The following is a 20,685-nucleotide window of genomic DNA, read 5'->3' as shown; positions in this document are numbered from 1 at the left end:
ATGATACTTGCTCAGGGTAATAAAAGATACTAAGAAAATCTATGTATTTTCTGCTCTCTAGGAGTTAACAACCTAGTACGGAAGAATACAATATAAAGATTATATATTTCTTGGAAGAACATGTAGGGGAGAGGTCCCCGACCCCTAGGCCACAGACTGGTACCAGTCCATGGCCTTTAAGGAACCAGGCTGCATAGCAGGAGGTGAGCAGCCAGCAAGTGAGCATTACCGCCTGAGCTTTGCCTCCTGTCAGATCAGCAGCAGCATTAGATACTCACAGGAGAACCAACTCTATTGTGAACTGTGCATGAGAGGAATCTAGGTTGCATACTCCTTATGAGAATCTAACCAATGCCTGATGATCTGAGGTGTAACAGTTTCATCCCGAAACCATCTCCCTGCAACACCTTGCTTGAGAAAAACTGTCTTCCACAAAACCTGTCCCTAGTGCCAAAAACGTTGGGGACTGCTGATCTGGCGGCTCATTTTGTCTTCAGTTTCAACACCCCTGAGATGACAAGAGAATCAAGAGCTCATATATTATTCTCCCTATTGTATCTCCACTGTATCCTAATATAACAAGCAATGTCCTCCTTGAGACTAAACACTAAACCTTACTCATGTATTTGGTGATCAACCATGGTACCACAACTCAGTAAGGTAACTCAATGAGTATCTCATAAATGAAACTACTCTTCACTCTTCAAAGGGAATAAGGACTGCATTAATAATTGAGCAATAAACTAATCTTTTAAAATTGGTAGTGCACGGAAAAACAAAAATGAGAAAACATTCCTTTATTCTCTCACACTTTATACCAAAAGTTAATAACACTCGCTGAAAGGAATTACTAGAGAAAAATGATTTTTCTTCTGGAAGGTTTATGAGTTAGCTGGTTCAAAGGCTGGCAAGAATGAAGACTTAACACATTGCTTATGTTGCTTTCACTTTGGCTTACTATTTCACCACCGATATGCACTGCAACGAATAAATACAAAGTCAAGGATAAAGTAAGTGGACATGGGCTTCCTGAAATTTCTTTTTATTCTACAGATTTGATGGTCTTAACAGCCCACGTAGAATGAGGAATATGCCAGGTCACAGGAATAGAAAGAATACAGAATCATAGGACCTTTGCTTTTTATAACATTTTAGGAGTTTTTGACAGGGGTAGGTTAAGGGGTACAGACACATTATCGTGAGAATCCATACCATTATCACAAAAGAAACCTCTTGCTAGACCCATTATGTACTTCCAAATTTCATTTGTTATTCACACCTTACTTAAGGTTTTAGTGAAAGCCATGTCCTACCATAGTTTAATGAAGCTACCCACCCTAGATGGTCTTCCTCAAAAGAGGATATGGGCATGGTATCTTCTTTTAGTCTTAAATCTAGTTTACCCATCCTTATTCATGCCACTGTCCATAGTTTTTTGCCTAATTAAAGCCAGGACCTGACCACTCTATTTGTGAATGTCCTAGACTTGTTAAAGCAGAAGTCTGATTCCCTTGTGACTACAGTTTTCCCTATTTCATCCTTTAGCAGATATATAGTCTTTTTAAGTAGGCTCATTGATTTTAGTTACTTTAAAATGTACAATTAAATTATTATCAACTATAGTCCCCCTGTTGTGCTATCAAATACTAGGTCTTACTCATTCAATCTTCTACCTTTTCTTTGTACCTATTCACTATCCCATTCCACATTTTTTAACTGGAATATTTATTTCTGTAAGAAAGAATTGCCCCTTCCTCCTCATTTATTTGTTCACTTGTATCAGTATTAAAACATGGGTATTTATTTTATTCTACAGGTAATAACCCAAATTATTGTTGTAACTATTGTTGTTTACTTTGTTGCTCAAATTGTTGCAACTCTGGCCATCAGGAGCTCTTTCAGGATGGCTCCTGTGTTCCCATACTTTTTTTTGAGCACTTCCTTACTTTCTGGCAACACAAAATGCTCCAAGCTCATCTTTATTTTCCTAGCCCCCAGCGATGAAAACAACTACTTCTCCAAGGTGCTTCGGTTCCTTTTATTGGAGAATTCTTATTTTATGAAGGATATATATAAGTCCTGCACTTCAGCGGACATCTTAGATAATAACCCCTGACTATACGCACATACTATTTTACAGAGCACTTGTCTTAGTCCATTTGGGCTGCAATAATAAAATAGTTTAGACTGGATAGTTTATAAACAACAGAAATTTGTTTCTCACAGTTCCATAGGCTGGAAAGTCTATAGATAAACTTTACAAAAACAGTATGAGCAGGCTGTGGATATAATATACAACTAGCCAATAGCAGACAGTAAACTGCAGCAGACAGTTCATAATTATATGTAAAATAAAAATGGTGAAATAATATACAAAACTAATTTATCACACTTCCCAGGTACAGTATTTAATCACACCCTCTGCAAGAATTATAGACTCCTTATATCTTAGTAAATAAGAAACACGGAGAAAGAATAAGACACTGAGGTTCCAAAGTACCTTAAAGATAAGGGTAATTCTTGACAGCAGTTAACTACATCACATTATTAAATGAGGTACATGGGAAAACTCATGTATTATTAGAGTATGTTTTACAGAGTACTATTATTATAAAAATTGCATTTAAAAGATGATAATCTTTATGTGAGAATAGAAACAAAAAATATCAGAATCACTCATGACACGGCAGAACTTCAAACTTTTATAAAATAGTTGAGATGTTGGATTGATTCAGACACTGGCTTATAACTTGGGTTTTTTTTTTTACACTAGAATTTATCATCAATACAACTAGAATATATGCAGTACACAGAGAACATTATCTGCAAAAAAATAGCTGACCCAGCAATATACCCCTCCTTTTCTCCCTTTCCAAGTTCAGGAGACTTAGAATATTTCAGTCCTTGGTTAATTTCTACAAGCACTACAAATTTTACTTTTTCCTTAAAAGGCCCTGAACTTGAGATTCTAATACCACCTAACTTAGTAGGTTGGGCTATGTTAAGTTTGTAGGCAGACTACAATCAAATTAAAGTCTTACGGTTAAGATATCAAGAGGAAATAAAGTTTTAAGAATTCTGGATTAGAGTTTTAGATGCATTATATATAATGGCTATGAAAATTTTCTGTATTTATGCTTTGACAACGTCTATCTTAAAAAAAAAAAAAAAAAAAAACTAGGCAAAATAATTGTCACAGTAGTTTCACTCTAAAGTTACCTAACAGCCTGCTGTTTTTATGACAGACATAACCACTGTTTTAAACACATTTAAATACCATGAAGAACTTAAAAACTTAATGAGACAAAATTGAAAGAGAAGTAAGAAATAGAAAAATCAGAGAAAAGCAGACCTCTAAGACATATAGATTTTCTGAGGAGTTTAAAAAAACCAAACTCTTGTTTCCACAGCATCCTCTAACACAAAATTTGTGGCAGGAAAACTGCATATGTAAACATCAGTTCTCATAACAAAACAAAACCATGAAAACCCACCTTAGAAACCATTATTTTATGGAGCAAAACGTTAAGACATCTAAACATACGGCAACTAAGAAGGTGAATGCTGACCAGTAAACTGCTTTCACACCATCTTTTGAGTAGGCTCCTCCTTTATTTCCTTGGCCTTTTAGCAATTTTTCTGAACTGTATTACTGTATATGGTATCCTAAAATTTGTTAGACTGCTTTAGCCATGCTATTTTAAAAACCACACACATTCATGTAATGTGTATAAACATGCAGTTTTTAAAAAAATATTTCATTTTCCCACCACTTATACCCTAAAATATATAATTTAGTAAATTGAGAAGTATATATCCCATGTTGAAGAGTATGTTATGTTTTTGTTTTATGTCACGGACTTAAGTTCATTCAAAACATAAATGTATTATACAAGGAACTGAAAATATAAATCTTATTTAGGTATTCCTTGCCTTTAAGGAGTTTAAAATTTTACTAAGATCAGTACTCTTAAGAAGATAACGACAAAATAGTATCTAAAATTGACAAAGAAAGGTAAAACTCATGGTAGTCAAAATTATTCTTAAAAATCCCTTAAATAGCCCATAAGTGCAGTCTACATCTTTTAAGGTCTACAATCTCATATATCATTGTGTATTAGGAAACATACATCTTTTAAACATGGGAATTACACTCTATTTGCAGAGATACTTAGAGTATGTGAGGCATACAGAAACTAACAGCTATTAAAAGAAGAAAAAATTGCAGAGAAAAGGGAACCCATGTGCACTGTTGGTGGAAATGTGAATTAGTACAGCCATTATGGAAAACTGGATGGAAGTTCCTCAGAAAAACTGAAAATTGAATTACTGTATGATCCAACAATCCCACTTCCGGGTATTCACCCAAAAGATTTGAAATCAGTTTGTTGATGAAATGTCTACACTCCCATGTTCATTGTAGCATTATTCACAACAGCTGAATGATGGAATCAAGCTAAGTGTCCAGCAGCAGATGAATCTGAATAAAGAAAATGTGGTGTGTGTACATATGTGTATGTGTACACACACACCCACACACACACACAATGGGATACTATTCAGCCTTAAAGAAGGAAATTCTATCATTTGCAACAACATGGATGGAATTGAAGAACATTATATAAAGTGCAGTAAGCCAGGCACAGAAAGATAAATATTGCATGTCTTCACTTACATGTGAAATCCAGCAGAATCAAATTCAAGAAGCAGAGAGCAGAAGAGTAGAATACAAGAAGTATAGAGTAGAATACAAAGGCTGGGGGTATGGGAAATGGGGAAACAGGGTCAAAGGGTACACAATCTCAAAAGGAATATGGATTTGTTGGTTTTTTTTTCTTAGATTTATCACACAATGTGATGAATAGAGTTAAAAATAGAGTACTATACCTTTCAAAATCACTGAGAGTAAATTTCAAATGTTGTCACCACAAAAAATGTTAGGTATTTGAAGTGATGGATGTATGAACTAGCTTGATTTAATTATTCCAAGTTGTGTCCATACATCACTTTGTACCCCATAAATTTATGCAATTATAAATTGTCAATTTACAATAAGAACATTTTTTAAAAAGACCAGTAAATCCATTAACTCCAGTATCACCATCTGTATAGCGTGTATTCTCACCAATCAGTACAGATACCCACATGATATAGGTTTTAGTTTCTTATTATCCTCTCTTTTTGGCAAAGCACATTTAATTTATGTTCCATTTTGCACATACAATGTGTTACAGGAAATCTAAGGAGAAACTTTTTATTTTTGCCTGGAGGTAGTGAAAAGAAAAACAGGAAAGGAATCAGGGAATATGAAACATTTCTTCCTTGAAAGATGATTTAGAGTTTATCAAGCAAAGAGGAAATGAGAAGCAGCAAAAGCACTGTAAGTACACATAAATATAATTGGATTTTAGTGTTGATACTAAGCAGCAGCAGGTAAGGGAATAATAGCTTTGTTTTAAAAGAAAGTGATAAATATGTGGAGGGTTATGGTAAAGCCAAGAAAATATGAATACCTGCATGGTCAATAAAAAAATAATATTTTAAGTAGAATCAATGGGATTGAGGGCACCTGGTAGATTCAGTTACTCAACAAGTATTTAGTGTGAAGTTTCTAATCAAGGTAACTGGGGGTATAGGTTATTTATATAAGGAACCTGGGCCACAGAGTAGGGTTTTAAACTTCTCATTTTCTGGAGAGCAGAATAGGAAACATTCATTACACATGTATTGAGCATAAATACACGTGCTAAGTACTAGAAAAAAGTGACGAAATAAAAGACAGTGTCTGTCCTCAAAGATTTCATATTTTAACGGAGGAGATAGGAGTAGAAGTCAAAAGGAATGACTAAAATTTTCCAGTGTTATACATATTACCTCCTTTGAAATTCTTGTGGGTTGTATCTGGAAGTAGATAACCTAGAAGCAGCCAGGAATATGAACTTGAAAAATCAGGACTAGCAATGCGGATTTTCTGTCACTAGGATGTGAGAGCCTGAAGCTTAGGGTTGTCCAGGGAGAATGCATAAAATTAAAAGGAGGCTGAGAATTGAGCCTTAAGAGAATAACATTTAAGGGATGAAACAAAGAATAAGAAAATCTACCTTACCTGACTTATACCTTCCTCCTCATATCAAAGGAAAAAAAAAGGGAGAAAATGGGAAACAATTTTCAGAGGAGAAAACGGTACAGTGAAAGCCAAAGGAAAGAGAGTTTCCAAGAAAGAGAGGAGTGATGAACAAAGTCAAATACTGTAGGGTCTAAGCAGCCTAAGGGCTGAGAATATGTCCTTGTTTTTGGCAAATTAAGGGGTTTAATGGACATCTGGCTTTGTGTGTGTACTGTCCAGCAACCAAGTCTCCTATTTTTAGTACCCTAACTCCCCCTTTTCCAGGATTTAGCTAGCAGGTACAGAGTACCATTATAAAAAACATACACACTTCACCTGACAACTCTAGAATCTTATGCTTTTTATACACTTGGTCTCTTTGGGCATATTCATTTTCCAGAGTGCTATTCTCATCTTTTGACTACATGTACAATCGATGTGGAAGAGGCCAGATCCCTCCTCTCCTTCTCAGCCATAGTGATGCTAAGGGTGGGCAGACAGATGTTTTAGAATGGGCCAATTAAATGAATCCTCTCAGGACTTGGAAAAACGAACACATTATGGAAGCATAAACCTCAGGTCATGCAGACTTGTTTATTATAATGTGCCTTGGCTGTGGTTCCTCTGTATTCTTGGATTTTTTATTTGCCAACCTTGGCCCTCTAGCCTCTAGATAATTGTGAGAGCCCTGAATAGTCTCCCAATAACCCCCTTTTCCTTAACATGGCCAAAGTTAGTAACTTTAAATCAAGAACCCTGATACGAGAGCTATCCATTTTCCTTTGCTTTCTTTTACTGAGGGAATTCTGCTCAACTGTTATCACTATTGTAAAGCCTGTATTGGAAACAATACACTTTCTTCTCCTAGCTCTTACTTCAAGTAGAATTTATACTTCTTGTAATTCCATAAAATCTATTTCTTAAACTCTGTTATAACAAACAATCACACTGTATTTATAGTGTACCTCAGCTGAAGAAGGCAATGATTCAGTGAAAGAGCTGAGTTTTAAAGGACGTACAGAAGGGTTTGAGAAACTTAAGAACTGTACAAACTACATAATTTGAGGATCACAGTTCAGTGAGTAGTTTCTGCTGACAGTGAGGCTGTAGCAGCACTCCTCGTTGAATGTGAAAAACTACAGTATTGACAAATGTGTTTAAACCACTATGCACATTTTCAATCCTGACGAACTAGAGCTTTTATGGGGGAAAAATGCCACCTCAATTTTTTTTAGACAAGAACAGTACTAGAACATCAAGAGGTCAAAGATAGCTCAACATTACTTTTTAAGTGGAAAGTGGAAAGATGATATTAAGCTAAAACCTTTTTCGGTATACCACTTGAAAAACTCAAGAGCCCTTAAAGTAATGTTAAAGGAAGGAATGCTTATTTTATGGTGTTCAAATCATAAAACTTGCGTACGAAGGTATTCATGATGTTGTACAGAACCATTCTTTATTATTCATCAAGGAACATATGGAGAAAGAAAATCTTAAACAAGGCACTTCTGATAATAGAACATGCTTATATATATCTCTTGCTGGTTAACATTATTTCTGAAGACAATATTTAAATGGACTCTTTTGCCTTCCAATTGAATGTCATTAACGCAGCCGATAGACAAAGGACATATCACACACTTCAAGCATATTGATGATGAATATCTGATGTGGGGTGCTAATACATTTAACACTTCTTTAATGTAGGATTTATAAAAGAGTTTTGATAAGATGATACTATTAGCCAATCAGGCTTGGAGGAAAATATCACTGCAAACAATGAATGGAGTATGGAAGAATCTAGTACATATTTTGCTAACTTCCAGGAGTTAATGGAAATGTTGACTGTAAAGCAAAAAGTCTTATATCTTGCTAAAGGAGGCTGAATTTAATGAAATGGACAGTAGAAATGTTGAAGTTTATAAGTGAAAAAATCTTTCCACTTGATGCTCATCATTAGTCAAGCAAAGAAAAAGGAGTCACAAATACTTGACACCGAATCTTAAAAAAAAAAAATTCAGACCACACAAATAAAATGTTTGTTGTTACAAGTGAGTTTGATCATGACAGGAGAAGACTCACCACATTAAAAAATTAAACTACAAACAGAGTATTGGGGGACCAGGAGCTGAAAAAGTGCAAGTGAAGTAACTTTAAACAGTTTATTCATTCTGAGTTTTTCCATCCAGTTGCTTTGTCTATGGCTTCAGTTGATGGTTCAGAGCTACTTCCGTGGATTCAGACAAGGATGAACCTCAGGCATCTATTCACTACTTCACCAGTTCAGTCTGGCTTAATTCACTACCAAACAGGAATGGGCGCTAAAGCTCCTATTTCTTTTTTTAACCACTATATTTCACTCAACCAACTCTATAATCCATTAATCAGACATTTAAAAAATTGCCTTATTTATTTTGCAAAGTGCTATTGATGATCATTAATTATCTAACATTATTTCGTTTACACTATAGTACATGTTCATTGGTGAAGTTAACTATTTCTTTGTATATAAAGAAACACAGACAATCTCTAACTCCCCTTCCCGCTTTAAAATGCTACAATTTTAGATTGTTCTTTAGAGAAAAACAAACATTCTATAAAACTAAAGAATGGGAATGGCAATCACCTACCACATGCCAAATCCATAATTTCTCAAAATTGCTATTATTTTAATTCCTGAAATATATTTCTCCTAAGATCTCTATGGTTTGCTACCTCAACTTTCTTTACATCTCTGCTCAAATGTCATCTGATTATCACTTATAAAAATGTAATCACCATCTCCATGCTTTATGTCCCTCTTTCCATTTTGTCTCCATGGCACTTATCTATATTCGTATACAACCAGCCTGTGAGAGGTTTAGGTGTGTGTACATACACATTCAACCACGGGTATAATTTACTTGTTTATTATCTGCCTCCCTTCACTAGAACATAAAGGTCCATGAAGACAGGGATATTTTTTTTTGTTCACTAGAGCAGTACCTGGCATGTAATAGGAGCTTAGTAAATCTTTCTTAAATTAATGAACTAGTCATGGACCAGAAATATGTTTTATAAAGACCAACATGCTAGTTGTGCTTGGGAGAAAAGTCACAATTGGGGAAAAGAAAGAACTAAATTAGTAGCATTCTATACAAGAACACACAGGTAATGATACAGGTGGTGAATTCATGAGTTACTCAAGAAAACTGGGAAAAATATCATTAAAAAGCCTTATTTAAGACACTATAATACTAACCAGTCATATAGCACATATTAGTTCTTCTGTTACTTCCACATAAAATTATGCTTCTTCCCATAAAGTACTTAAAGTATTTTGAACAGCACATACAGATTGCTATATATTAAATATAGGCTAATTTTACTGACTGCCATATTAGAGACAGCACAGGGAAGAAGCATTACCTAAAGACAGATGGTAATTCAAAAAATAGGGCCCCAAATAGAATTACATCTCTTTTGATGATCAGGTCTGCATTCTCACCTACTATACTTTCTCAAACGAATTAGAATACACAAAGAAATTACTTAGAAAAACTGCTAACAAATTATACAAAGATAAATAAAAAACCCATTTCTTTCCCCTCAAAAACAATTTTCTTTTTTTTTTTTTTTTTTTTTGAGATGGAGTCTCGTTCTGTAGCCCAGGCTGGAGTGCAGTGGCGCGATTTCAGCTCACTGCAAGCTCTGCCTCCCGGGTTCACGCCATTCTCCTGCCTCAGCCTCCTGAGTAGCTGGGACTACAGGCGCCCACCACCACACCCAGCTAATTTTTTGCATTTTTAGTAGAGACAGGGTTTCACCGTGTTATCCAGGATGGTCTCCATCTCCTGACCTCGTGATCCGTCCGCCTTGTCCTCCCAAAGTGCTGGGATTACAGGCATAAGCCACTGCGCCCGGCCAAAAAGAATTTTTTAAAACTTTTATTTTACGTTCAGGGGTACATGTGCATGTCTGTTATTACAGGCAAACTCATGTCACGGGGGTTCGACACTCATGTACTAAGCATAATACCCGATAGTTATTTTTCCTGATCCTCTCCCTCCTATCACCTGCCTCCCATCCTCCTCCCTCAAGTAGGCCCCAGTGTCTATGGTTCTCCTCTTTGTGCACATTAGTTCTCATTATTTTAGATACCACTTATAAGTAAGAACATGTGATACTTTTTTTTTCTCTTCCTGCGTTAGTTTACTAAAGATAATGGCCTCTGGTTCCATCCATGTTGCTGCAAAGGACATGATCTCATTCTTTTTCACGGCTGCATAGTATCCTATGTTATATATGCACCACATTTTCTTTATCCAGTCTACCACCGATGGGCATTTAGGTTGACTCCATACCTTTGCTATTGTGAATACTCCTGCAATGAACATATGTATGCATGGGTCTTTATGGCAGAACAGTTTATATTCCTTTGGGCATACACCCAGTAATGGGATTGCTTGGTTGAATGGTAGTTTTGTTTTTAGCTCTTTGAGGAATTGCCACACTGCTTCCCACAATGCCTGAGCTAATTTACACTCCCACCAGCAGTGTATAAGTGTTCCTTTTTCTCCACAACTTCGTCTGCATCTGTTACCCTCAAATTTAAACATTTACCCCAAAGGATATTAGGGATGTACAAAATCACTGAAAGAATAATGACTAAACATTTCTGAAAGGAATTTAGAATCACTTATATTTTCAGTATTTTTGGCCGATCCCTAGAACACCTTAGAATATTAGCACTTACTTGTCATCTGCAAGGACTCCTTCATGATGTTTATCTAAAGGTCTAGATAGCATACTGCAGCTGTGAGTTACATTTCTAAAAAATCGTTGAAAGGCCATCATGATTTTAAAGCACAGCTTTTGATTCTGAAAACATTTCTTTTCTAAAAGATTTAAATGCACTCAACTAACTGATTGAGTGTTAATGGTGCCAGGTGCTATTCTAGGTGCTAGGGATATAACAAAACACAAAATCCCTGCCTAATTTGTTCTTATATTCCAGAAGTGGCAGATAAACAGATTTTAAGAGGAGTAAGGGAGAGTTTAAAGAAATAATGTGAGGGCCAGGTGCGATGGCTCACGCCTGTAATCCCAGCACTTTGGGAGGCCGAAGCGGGCAGATCGCGAGGTCAGGAGATCGAGACCATCCTGGATAACATGGTGAAACCCCGTCTCTACTAAAAATACAAAAAATTAGCTGGGCGTGGTGGCGGGCGCCTGTAATCCCAGCTACTCGGGAGGCTGAGGCAGGAGAATGGCATGAACCTGGGAGGTGGAGCTTGTAGTGAGCCGAGATTGCGCCACTGCACTCCAGCCTGGGCAACAGAACGAGACTCCGTCTCAAAAAAAAAAAAAAAAAAAGTGAAAGAGTGACTGAGATGAATTATCAATAGGGTGGTGAGGCCAGTGCATTGTCAGGAGAGAGGCAATATTTGATGATATGAAGAAGTTAGCAATGTGCACTAGTAGAAACAGGATTCTAGACAGAAGTAACAGCCAAGTCTAAAGATCCTGAGAAGAAAGTAAGGTTAGCACATTTGAGGAAAAGCAAAAAGCCAGTAAGTATTCAAAAGAATGAATAATAAGATGTGGTCAAGGAGGAAGCAGAACCAGATCACATAGAGTCCTTGAGAGATTTTATTCTAAATGACATGTAAAGCCACTAAATGTTTTTGACAGAGGAATAATGATCTGGTTGAGGCTTTAGAAACATCATTTTTCTTTTTGCACAGAAAGCTGAATTGGTAAGATGGGGGAGAAGTAGAAACAAAAGGACTAGTTAGAAGGCTCTTTAGTAGTATAACCAGACCAGATGGGCCTCAGATTAAGGTGGTGGCAATGGAAATGATGAGACATGGTGAGCTTTAGAATAGATTTGAAGGTACAGACTTGACAATAGGTTGCATGTGGGCTGTAAAAGATATTGAGAAATCAAAGAAGGCTCCTGGCCTTTTGGCTTGACCAACTGAGTCAGGAGTGATACCTTTCACAAAGATGGAAAAAGCTGGGGAAGGGGAATAGATTAAAATCAAACGTTCTGTTTTAGACAGGTCATTGTGGGATGCCTATTAGCCACAGTAGTGAAGAATTATCAACTAGGTAGTTAGATAGAAGAGTTGGTAAAGCAGGAGGAAAGGTCAGGATTAGATTGAATATGTAGTTATTATCAGCACACACATGATAATTAAAGCCATAGGACCGAGTGAGGTTATCAAGTTGAGTGAATGTATATCAAGAAGAGAAGACAGCTGAGGACTAACTCTTAACGGCTCTTCAACATTTAAAGGTCAAGAAGAAGAAAACCAGCAAGGATCACGTGAAAGAAGCAATTTGTGAGAAAGGCAAAAAAAATCCAAAGGGTATAATTTTCCAGAAACCAAGAAAGTGATCAGCTCTATCAAACGATGCTGAAAGGCTAACATGAGAAATGACTGGCATTCCTTTGAATAGGACAAGATGGAATTACCAGTGAAATTGATAAAACAATTTCAGTGGAGTGGTAGCAAAGAAAGTCTAACTAGGATGGATTGAAAAGAGAAGGGAGGGTGGAAAGTGGAGATGGCAAAAGTATGGACAATAACCAATATTGTTACTAAACACCTGCTCTGTGCTAGTTCTTGAAATATGTTAGTTAACAAAAATTCAGTTCCTCATGGTGCTTACATTCTAGCAGAAGGCAACAGATAACAATAAATAAAATAAGTAGAGTATATAGTATAATAGAAGGTGATTGTTCTACAAAAAGGAAGGAGAATTTTTAGTTGATGGAGGTTTGAGGAGATAAAACAACTTCCTATAAGAGAGGAAATCGACTAAACAAAGGAGACTTAGAAAAACAGCATGATTGGATGTTTTCCTCATCAAGTTCAGCTATTCCAGAGTAAGTGTGTAGTAAAAGAGAACTGAATTAAAACACAGGTAAGATTCTGAGTGTTAAATATGACAAAGGCAAAGAGAGGAAAGGGAGTTTTTACATGAAAAATGATCATGGTTATCAAGCACAGTATCTGAACTGAGTACAGAGAGAAGTGAAATCATGAGGAGATACTTAACAGTGAAAGTGGTGTGGTCTATAGATTGAAGGCTGCAATGAGGTGAAAAAAAAATTGGATACCTGCACAAATAATCCCATTAAAAAGTGGGCAAATGACCTGAATAGACATTTCTCAAAAGAAAGCACACAAATGGACAACAGGCATATGAAAAAAATGTTCAACATCACTAATCATCAGGGAAATAAATGCAATTCAAAACCACAATGAGACATCATTTTACCCCATTTAGACTGGGTATTATAAAAAAGACAAATAATAACAAACGTTGGCTTGTGTGAAGAGGAAAGAGAACTCTTTTACAGTTTCTGGGACTGTACATTGTACAGCCACTATAGAAAATAGTATGGAGGTTTTGCAAAAAACTAAAAATAGAACTACCATACAATCTGGCAACCCCACTACTGGGTATCTACCCAAAGGAAAGGAAATCAGTATATCAAAGAGATACCTGCATCCCCATGTTTACTGCAGTACTATTCACAATAGCCAAGTTATGAATTCAACCTAAATGTCTATGAATGGATAACGAAAATGTGGTATATCTACATAATGGAATACTATTCAGCCATAAAAAGAATAAAATCCTGCCATTTGCAGCAAAATGGAAGGAAGTGGACAGCCATTATGTTAAATGAAATAAGCCAGGTACAAAAAGACATATATCACATGTTCTCATTCATATGTGGGAGCTTAAGAAAACGTTGACCTCACAGACGTAGAGAGTAAAATGATATTTATCACAGGCTGGGAAGGGTGGGAGGGGATGAAGAGGTTGGGTACAAACCTACACAGTTAGCTAGAAGGAATAAGTTTTAGTGTTTGACGGTATAGTAGGGTGACTACAGTTAATAACAATATATTGTATTTTTCAAAATAGAAGCAAAGATGTGAAATGTTCTCAACACAAAAATAACTATTTGAGGTGATGGATATTCTAAATACCCCAATTTGTTATTACACATTGTATGCATGTATCAAAATATCACATGTATCCTGTAAGTATGTATAAATATTATGTATCAATACAATAAATAAAAAATAAATATTGGAATGAGAGTATTGGGATAAGATGGCAGTCAGAAAAAGGGATAGGTAAAATTAGATTTGGGAGGTGATAAAGGTATAGGAACGTGGGAAAAGGTGGCTAGAGTAGAATAAAGAAAAAGAGCGTTGGAAATGAAGAGATCAAGTAATGGAGAGGCCAGGGTGTTGGATGTATCAGCTACATAGAATTTTAAGTCAATATGAGCTATGATGGGAATAGTATTTGGGAGGAAGGAAGCAAAAAGCGTGGTAGAGACGAAAATGTAGATGGAATACTTTAATGCCATGGCTTCAAAGAAGGTCATGGCTTCAAAGAAGGTCATGGTTTTGAGCAAGCAGAGTAGATATAAAGATCTTGGAAGTTGCCTGCCAGTTGCCTCCTTATGTTACATAAAGTAAGGAATTAAAAACAATAGCAAGTGAGAAGTCTACAAAAGCATCCTTTATGAACACATAGGTTTCAATTAGAGCAATAAAGAAAGAGGAACACTCAGAAAAGAGACTGAGGGATTCTGCTGATGGAAGACCAGAAGCTCCAGAAGACAAAGTAGAAAGAATGTGGGTGATTGTAAAGGGGTAGGAGACTGGGTCAAATTAGGGAATTAAAAAGCCAAAGGAAGATGAGAATCTGGGTGATGATGGATGAACTGGTAGATTTCCTTTAATTCTTTCTATGGATGGACTTGCAAGTAAAAGGGAGATTTTTATCAGAAATGTAAAAAGTCTTCAATCCAGTTCTAATTTTAAGTGTGTTCTTAGAATTTGTTTACTATCTTACAGGTACCTGGTAAGAAAAGAAGAAAAATCTTTTCATGAACACCTCTGAATGAAGCTCATAATGGTATATCAGTTATTTTATGGCACTTACAATTCCCTGAGAGTTCCAAAAGGGCAACCTATATAAGAGAAACTCAAAGTATGACCACAATGACATCACAAAGGAACACTTACTAAGAAACACTTAATGCCTGAATGAATCATGTTAAATTTAGATAGTCAATCAAGGATGTCTGCATTTAGAGAAAAGCAATCTAAAAGATTAACACTACCTGTTTTTAAGAAATCAATTACTTTATCATCAGTCATAACCCAACTGGTTAATGAACCATACTAGTATTTATATCATGCTAGAGTACAAAACAAAACATTAACAGTTTAAAAGGAAAAGGGACTGTGTTCCCAAAAGGCACGGAAAAAAAAGGTTTTTAATATAAAACCCGGCTATCAATTAACTTAAGGGAAAAGAGTTTGTTAATAGGAGATTTCAACTAATGGCATCAAATCCATCAAGAAGGTCTTTAGAAAAAAACACAGAATTGTGGGCATGTGAATGCTAAGCATGTGTGGGTATTAAAAAAAAGCAGGAAAAACATATTACATTTTGATGAAGGATGACTTTGTTATATAGATAGCGGTATGATTCGTTCAGCTACTATGTACATATTATCTGCCCAATTTAGTCAAGTCCAGCAGCCTTCAATTTAAAAATAAAAGATGAGACATCTTCCTGAATCATAAGCCAGTGACTTAAACATTTCAGGTGATTAGACAATCTGCAGCTAAAGGCCAAAATATCCTAGTTTACATTTCATGAGGATACCAGTAAACAAGGCTCCTACGTTTATCAACATTCCAAACAAACTGACTGATACTCAAACTATACACAATACTTTAAGTACAAAGCAGAGAAAGGTAAACTATATGTACGTACAAAATAATTTACTTCTTCAAAACAGAACAAAGGAAGTACTAATACTACTGAATATTCGGAGAAACTGACAGATACCTAGGTAGAGTTTATCTTAGTATTCATTTATCACCCAAGAAATACTAACTCAGGACTTAACATGCAGGTACAGTCCTAGTTGCCGAGATTCTGCAATAAACAAAACAAAGTCCCTGTTATTACAGAGATTTCCATTCTACTCTAGCACTCTAGTTAATTTTAGTGTTAACCTCCAGAAGGAATTCAATTTTTAAACATTTCTAAAGTAAAGAATATACAAAATTAGTTAAAGTTCACCTTTGTCCTAGAACATCCTCCTCTTCGCATCTGACTTATTCAACCCTGAGAGTATTTTTGACTAGCTTCTAAATACAATGAATTGCTTGAGCTGTATTTAAGTAATACACTCTTCCAGTCTTGAGAAGGTTTAATGCCAGTGGCATTCCTACAACCTATTTATTATTAAGCACTATAAGGGAATTAATCACTGAAATTGTTCAGAAGCCACATGAAGAAAAAATAGAAACCTATAAGAAATATAGCGCATTCCCCATATTTCCTCTCTAGTCTGCTTAATTCAAATAAAATAGTTCTAATCCTAGTCTGCTAACTAGTGGAGAATGGGAAGTGTTTTCTACTTAGTACTTAAAAGAATCTAGGTGCTTCTCACACAGAACACTGTTTTTTTTTTTTTTTTTTTTTTTTTTTTTTTTTTTTTGAGACGGAGTCTCGCTCTGTCGCCCAGGCTGGAGTGCAGTGGCGCAATCTCGGCTCACTGCAAGCTCCGCCTCCCGGGTTCACGCCATTCTCCTGCCTCAGCCTCTCCGAGTAGCTGGGACTACAGGCGCCCGCCACCACGCCCGGCTAATTTTTTGTATTTTTAGTAGAGACGGGGTTTCACCGTGGTCTCGATCTCCTGACCTCGTGATCCGCCCACCTTGGCCTCCCAAAGTGCTGGGATTACAAGCGTGAGCCACCGCGCCTGGCCGCACTGTTCATTTTTTGAACTTCTTCTGGACGGCTCAAATGTTCAGCACACAGAGCTAAAAATCATGGTATTTAACTTCTCTGAGCTTCATTGTTCCTACCTGTTAAACAGTACTTACCCTCTTAATATTGTTTTGGCATTAAATGAGATAGAGCATAAAAAAGGTTTAGTGCTCAATCACAACTGATGATATCAATCATCATCATTATCCCAGGTAGTGATATTCTCAATAGTAATAGCTTATATTTATCATTAGCACCATCTCAAAAAGCATAAGTTGGGAAAGACAATAAATTAGTTACCATAAGGATATTAAAAGATTTCTTTATGTTTTACCAAGATGATCAACATGCATATGTTCCTCAAACTAAGCAAAAGATTTTAAGTACCAGGAATACTAATGCCATCCATATCCAGGATCCCTAAAAATGATTGCATTTGGGATATTTTCAGGGAAAAAAAAATCTGCACTAAAAAGATGTTTTAACAACATGTCATAATGCTACTCCAAAGACTCAGAAGTATTTCCTGTCTTTAATATTTCTTGCCTGTTACTTCAAAGTAGAGTTAATAGTAGAACTCAAATGGCAAACTAACAAAGGAGTTAAGACCATTTAAAAGATATTGTTATTATCTTCTAGCCCCATCTTGGTCAGACCATTTGGAAATCTCTAAAATGATTTTATTGAAAGCAAATTTAAAAAGCCCAAGTAAACAAGCAGAAAAACTTTTATGTTTAATTAAATCTGGAAAGTGATGAACTACAAATAAAGAAATTAACAAAGGCCTAAAATAAAGCAAAAACACTAAGAAGAATCTTTAATTTTAAAACTCTGCAATCTTTCAAAAGATGTTGAAGAAATCCAGAAATGGAGAGGTCACTAAATATCCAAGAACACTCACCCAACCATTGGTAGGAGACCTCTTGGAGACCCAGATGCTTGAATCAGCTGAAATAGTACCAAGTTTTTACTGATTACTCTTAATAGGGCAATGGAGCATAGGCTAACTCCATACTATCAAAAATTAAAGGCTATTATTATTGATAATTCTAGTTATTACCATTACAAACGACTCAAAGAAAAGAGACTGAGTAATGAGTTCCAAGGTAAATGAAACTTACTGTGTGCATGTGTGTAAATGTGTATATTTCTTCCAGTTCTCTTAGTGATACAAGTCTGATAACATAATTCTTCCTGTAAGTGAATACTAACAGAATAAAATTTTCTAAATTAATGTTATAAAATCCTTAAAGAAAGCATGTAAAATTATTGTTTTAAAGAGATGGGGTCTTGTTGCCCAGTCTGGCCTTGAACAACTGGGCTGAAGCAATTCTCCCACCTCAGCCCACCTATTAGCTGGGACTATAGGTACGTGCCACTGCACCTGGCCATAAAACATTTTTAACACTGTACTAAAAATTTTGAAAAAATTTGATTTTTAAAGATAATGCAGATTTCTCAACAGTAACCCAAAGGAGAAGATTTTCAGTCTCTTGCTCTTAAAAATTATAGTTCTTAATTTTAGGCCTTTAAATTATATTAATGATTCTTCTAATAAGAGGATTTCCATATTTCAACATATAAAAGAACTTAGAACACTTAAGACTAAACAACAGACTCTTGTATCACAGTCAAGTACTATTTTAAACATTATTGATTTAAACATGAAAGTTATCAATTTAGTAGAAAAATATCTAGTGATATCTCACTCCAAAGAGGAGTAAAACAGGGTCAACAAGTAGATGATGACAATATGGTAATGTTTTCTTAATCTCAAAGTTGAGAGAGAGGATAATCCCCCAAACTAAACATGCACCATAACTTACTCCAAAGGTCCAGGTGGTAAAAATAAGACACTCTATTACTGTGGGAACAGCCAAGAACAAAACATGAAAGGTCCTACATTTCTCTAATTCTCCCAAGTAACTAAAATATAAAAACTACTTCTGCTTGATACATGAGTGTAAAGTAAGGGAACAAGTAAAACAAAAGCTATTTGGTTTGAGTAGTTTAGAGAGACAAGAACTAAAAAAGAACATTGATTTTTTTAATGTCTACTAAGCAAATTCAAGTTACCAAATAAATATTGAAATAGCAAGTCAGCAAATATACTCCAACCAAGCTGATAAGTGATTTCACTATTACATTATCAGGCATAGCTTTGCAATATAATGTTATATATCTATAACTTATTGAACATCAAACAAATTTTGAAGTGTTCAAGATAGCAATACAATAAAGAAGACCAGAAGCATAAGAAAAATTTTTAAAGGTGCTTATAATAGATGAGGAAAACGTGTGATAAAGTCAGAGAGATACTTGAAAATAGAATGCTGAACAGGAATGCCTAATACAAGACTAGTACTAGAATGATTGAGACTCCTACTGTCCCTAAAAATATAAAGAAAAATTAAGAATAAAGAAATAGTAAAGAGAGAAGTAGAGAGATTGACATATAAAAAACTTTTGTGTAAAAAAATTCAAACATTTCACATCTCTATTGCAAATTTTAAATGACAAAGCATACCAATATTACCTTTCTTTCGAAAGAGTGCATTTAGGTAATTTTCTGCTTGGCATTCAATCTTATCAGTGTTGGACTGGCCCTGAGATGATAGCTCCTCTGTTGGTGTTGACTGTGAAGAATCAAGAGATGGTATACAATCCTAAAAGTATAAGAAAACAACAACATACAGAATCATTTTTTAATTCAAACATGGAATTCCATTAAAAATGACAAAAAATTAATGCTCTAAATGCTCATTTGTTTTACCCTTTAAATTGTATCAAATTAGAGAGAGGGAACATAAAATTCAGAATAAGAGTCAGGAAAAAAGAAATAGCTCTGATAGAGAGTCAAAATAACCTTATTCCTTAGCAAAACTATAGTCAAAAAAAAAAGAGCATATGAAACATACTGGTGAATAAATTCACTATATTGGCATGCCAGTAATGCAATCCTAACACAGAGTTTTAACAACAAAGCAGATGTGTTTACCCACTAATCTGACCAAAATTGGTATAGGTTCTCAAGTTTTCAATTCTTCTCAGCCCTTCTCACAACAGTAGAAATCAAAATTTCCCACCACACAAGAAGATGCCGGTTGCATAGTTTATGCCACGTATACAGTAGACACTTACATATTTCATCATTTACACAGGAGATAATTATGATATCCAACAGACTTCAAGAGTAAGTGAAAGGCTAAAAATAGCACATTATTCCCCTACTATTAATTTCTAAGAAATCAGATTGTAGGGTGGTCTCAGACCAAAGTAGGCCTTCAAGCTCATCCCTCTATACCTAAATACAAAATAGACCTGAACTAAACTTAATGAGTCAGGGTAAGTAAGAATAAGAAAGAAATGTGAAATAAGTAAAAAAAAAAGATAAGTTTTCTAGGATTTTCACCTGCAAGTTAAGCTAAATGTTAGATTTCTAATATGACTTTAAAATATTATTTTCATTTACCAAAATCAAATATTTAAACTTCCACTGTGAGTCACAAATTTTCAAAACAAATTAAGATTAAAAAAAAAACTGTGTTACGATTGTGCATTAGTTCAAAGATAATTTCATAGCACTAAAACTTACACTGACTGCTTCTCTCTGTAGGTTACAAAATGAACATTTTTCATCCATAGACCAGTCAGTCAGCTCTTCTGGTTCACAGTCTTTAAAAGAGGGAAAAAATTCATTAAATATACTAACTTTATTAAAACAAATAAAATTACCACTCTCCACAGCAATGGCTCACATAATAATAATT

At 35.3% G+C, this 20,685-nt stretch overlaps 1 protein-coding gene across 10 annotated transcripts in view; it reads right to left on the bottom strand.

The window, feature by feature from the left end:
- Positions 1-20,685, bottom strand: part of LCORL (ligand dependent nuclear receptor corepressor like) — a 186,430-nt gene that overhangs the window by 100,562 nt on the left and 65,183 nt on the right. For 8 of the 10 annotated variants that reach the window (XM_058430325.1, XM_032135505.1, XM_032135507.1 and 5 more), the window contains exons 3-4: positions 20,511-20,590; positions 19,452-19,581 (exon numbers count right to left, since the gene is read on the bottom strand). In XM_058430325.1, coding sequence (XP_058286308.1) covers positions 19,452-19,581; positions 20,511-20,590 — 210 coding nt within the window. Of the gene's footprint in view, positions 1-17,747; positions 17,864-18,036; positions 18,123-19,451; positions 19,582-20,510; positions 20,591-20,685 lie in introns of those variants that run through there. The other 2 variants (XM_058430331.1, XM_032135509.2) reach the window with 2 other exon arrangements.

The sequence above is a fragment of the Hylobates moloch genome, unplaced genomic scaffold (assembly GCF_009828535.3).
Source record: "Hylobates moloch isolate HMO894 unplaced genomic scaffold, HMol_V3 SCAFFOLD_17, whole genome shotgun sequence".
NCBI classification, from domain to species: Eukaryota; Metazoa; Chordata; class Mammalia; order Primates; family Hylobatidae; genus Hylobates; species Hylobates moloch.
Note: the sequence above shows the minus strand (reverse complement) of the source record. Positions and strands in the feature narration are given on the sequence as shown.